Genomic DNA, 3,199 nt, shown 5'->3' with positions numbered 1-3,199 from the left:
CCGCCATGCCACCTGCTGGTCCCCCCCAAAAATAATTATTTATTTAATTTTGTTATATTTTAAGCTTGCCCAGAGAAAGATAGAGAAAAAGGGAAAGTGAGAAAGCAAGCCACCAGGTCAGGGACTTGAACCATGGTTGGCCATGTGGAATCCAGCACCTTAATCACCACACCACCTGCCAGGTCAGGTAATTGTATCTTTACACACTCTGCAAAGAGTTCCTTGAAAGCAGACAGTTACTTTTCTGTCACCCCTGGGAAATCCCAAGTCTTGACCCTTAGTAAAGTGCTAAAGTATTTTCCGCTGTGGGGCAGGATTCTAAGAACCTGAAATTCGCCCATCCAGGAGTCACAAGTCCAGCAAGGTTAAAGGATCTCTCACTTTTCTTGGGGCCAGCAGGTGGTGTGGTGGTTAAGGATGCTGGACTCCCACATGGCCAACTACGGTTTGAGTCCTAGACCTGGTGGCTTGCTTTCTCTCTGTCTCTCTCTCTTTCTTTCTCTCTTGCTCTCACTCTGTCCCTCTCTGGTCAAATTAAAATAAATAAATAAAGTTAAATAAAACAATTCTTTTACAGAAGGAAGAATCTCTCACTTTTCCCATTTGCAGTGTAAATGACATGCCTGTTGGTAGGGAGCAGGGCAGGGTAGGACAGGCAGTAAGAGCACACCGAAGGTTCACAGGGAGAGCGTCTTCCAGACTCACTTTCCTTCCCAAAGGCCGGCCTGAGAAAGCAGGCTGGCTTGGAGGAGGGCAACTGGAATGGAAGGAAAAGGTCAGAAGGCAAGGTGCTTTTTGCTTGTTGTTGTTGTTGTTAAGACAGGGCCTTATTGTCACAATCCTCCTACCTCAGTGTCCCAGCTGGGAGCACAGACACACCGCCACATCTAGCTCTCTCGCTCTCTCTCGCTCTCAAGGTTTTTGCCGTAGGGTATGTGCGTTCACCAGAGAGAGACAGAGAGACACAGTGAGGGGGGAAATGAGAAATCACCTCCCCAGCAGGGATGGCCACACCGCAATCCTTTCTCCACTCCCCTCCTGGGATTTTGGGCACACATGCACACACACCTGGCATGATTTCCAAGTCACCATGTCTGGGACTCAAACCGAGATCAGTCATGTGGGAGTCTAGCAACAATCACTGTCACCTGCTGGCACCCCAGCCCTTTTCTAGACAAGATATTGCTATATTTTCCAGGCTACCCTTGAGTTCGAGATTCTCCTGCCTCAGCTCTCCCACCCCAGTCGTTGGGATTATAGGTATACTCCACCATGCTTGGCCTTTAGCTGGGACTAGGAATTGAACAGGGCTGCCTGCACAGTCTCAGCCTGTAGAGCACAGTATTTAAGCAGTGCAGCTGGGCGTGGGGTGTGGTTTTTTTTACCAGAACCACCCAGCAAGGATAGGAGGACTGAATACAGCTCCTTCGAAGTGGTGGGCATTTTATTGCCAGACATTCTTCCCCCAGAAGTGTGAGCCTTTGGATATCTACCACCGAGCCCCAGGGAAGGAGGAGAGCAGAAGAGGGACTCCCTGGGAGCTAGGAAGAACAGAACTAAGGGCAGGGGTCTGCCCGAGGCTGTCAAGCCAGGCTAGGGCCAGGCTGATTCTTCTTCCTCAGTTCCATTCTGTGTCTCCTGAGTTTCTTCGTCCTTGGTGCGTTGCTTCTTTCCTGGACTTGGGTGGCCCAGAGTCCCACGACCAGAATTACCAAGAGTAAGAGAAGGAGTGACCCCTTGGCCAGGAGGCAGATGAATGCTGCAGGCTTCTCAGAAGGATAGCCAGGATCTGGGATGGACAGAGGGAAGAGGGGCTCATCAGAAAGAGAGACACTCTACCTACCCCAAATTCCACAGGAGGGGTCTCAAATTCACCATCAGTTGACGTCCCTTTGTAAGTGTCTCCAAAAATATATATTCTGTGCACAGAAGAGATCTAGGAAGCATTCTCAAGTTGAATAAAAGAGACCCTTGGAAGTTAAAGGCAATAGGACAAGTGAGGGTCCCCTTCCCCAACCCAGTCAAGCCTCTGTGGGAGCCAGTTAGGTTCTGGAGTCCATGTACTCCCTTGGGAAGAGCTGGGACAAGAGATGGTACCTCGAGGCCCACATTTTTCATGAGCTCAGGGTTGTCTCTGTGGTCCTGGTACCTGCACAGAAGAGCCCAGCAGAGACTGGACGGGAACTAACATCGCTGACGGGGTTGCTGGCTCTGCAGGTGTAGAAGGCATTGTCCCCAGGCTTCCAGGATGTGCTGAGGACACAGCCTTCATGGGCTGTATGGGCACCATCCTCCCAGGATAGCCAGCTGTAGGTCACATCCAAGCCTGCCTTCTCCACAGAGCATTCCAGGGACATGTTGCAGGTACCGTTCCCAAAGAGCTCGAAGTTCACTGTGACTTGGGGTTCCAACAAACGTCCTATTGATAAATAAGGGAGAAAGACAAAAACCATCTAAACAATTCGCAGTTGGGTCTGTTTTCCTAAACATCTCAACCCAGGGATGCTACTTATGCTGCCCCCTGAGGTACCCTTCATTTAAACAATAAGCAAAACTAAACAACAGCCACCGTGAAACCTGTGGGTCTCAGGTCCCTAGGGTAGCCATGAAGTACACAGAACTATCTGTGGCACCTCACCTCCCTTTTATGCCTTCTCTGTGTACTCCTCCTTTTCCCAAACCCAATTGTGCCTCGCCGATCTCATAAAATAGGAATCCTTGGGAACCAGCAGTTAGCGTAATGGCTATGTCACTGGACTCCCACGTAGTCGACCGCGGTTCGCGTCCCAGACCCGGTGGCTTAAAACCCACACCGGGCGTGTGTGCGTGCGTGCCCAAGATCCCAAGAGGAGAATGGAGGAGAAGGGATTGCGGCGTGGCCATCCCCTCTGGCAGGTGATTTCTCGCTTTCTGTCTCTCCGTCTCTGTCTGGCTAGCGCACGCGCCCTATAGTGAAAAATCTCTCTCTCAAAAAAAAAAAAAAAAAAAGGAATCCTCAAAAAGTTCACGTAAGTGCATATCACAAAAAAACTATGCATATGAGACCAGCAGTTAGCGTAATGGCTATGTCACTAGACTCCCACGTGGTCGACCGCAGTTCGAGTCCTAGGCCGGGTGGCTTAAACTCACACCGGGCGCATGTGTGTGTGTGCCCAAGATTCTGAGAGGAGAAAGGAGGAGAAGGGATTGTGGGGTGGCC

The 3,199-nt window shown here is 50.5% G+C and overlaps 1 protein-coding gene across 1 annotated transcript in view; it reads right to left on the bottom strand.

Annotated features, from left to right (window-relative positions):
- Positions 1–1,583: 1,583 nt before the first annotated feature.
- The window catches only part of SLAMF9 (SLAM family member 9), a 5,192-nt gene continuing 3,576 nt past the window's right edge, over positions 1,584–3,199 (bottom strand). The window contains exons 3-4 of the mRNA XM_006168869.2: positions 2,150–2,419; positions 1,584–1,789 (exon numbers count right to left, since the gene is read on the bottom strand). Of these exons, the coding sequence (XP_006168931.1) occupies positions 1,584–1,789; positions 2,150–2,419 (476 nt within the window). The remainder of the gene's footprint in view (positions 1,790–2,149; positions 2,420–3,199) is intronic.

Source organism: Tupaia chinensis, unplaced genomic scaffold, assembly GCF_000334495.1.
Source record: "Tupaia chinensis unplaced genomic scaffold, TupChi_1.0 Scaffold146187_1, whole genome shotgun sequence".
NCBI classification, from domain to species: domain Eukaryota; kingdom Metazoa; phylum Chordata; class Mammalia; order Scandentia; family Tupaiidae; genus Tupaia; species Tupaia belangeri.
This window is presented reverse-complemented; position numbering and strand designations above follow the sequence as displayed.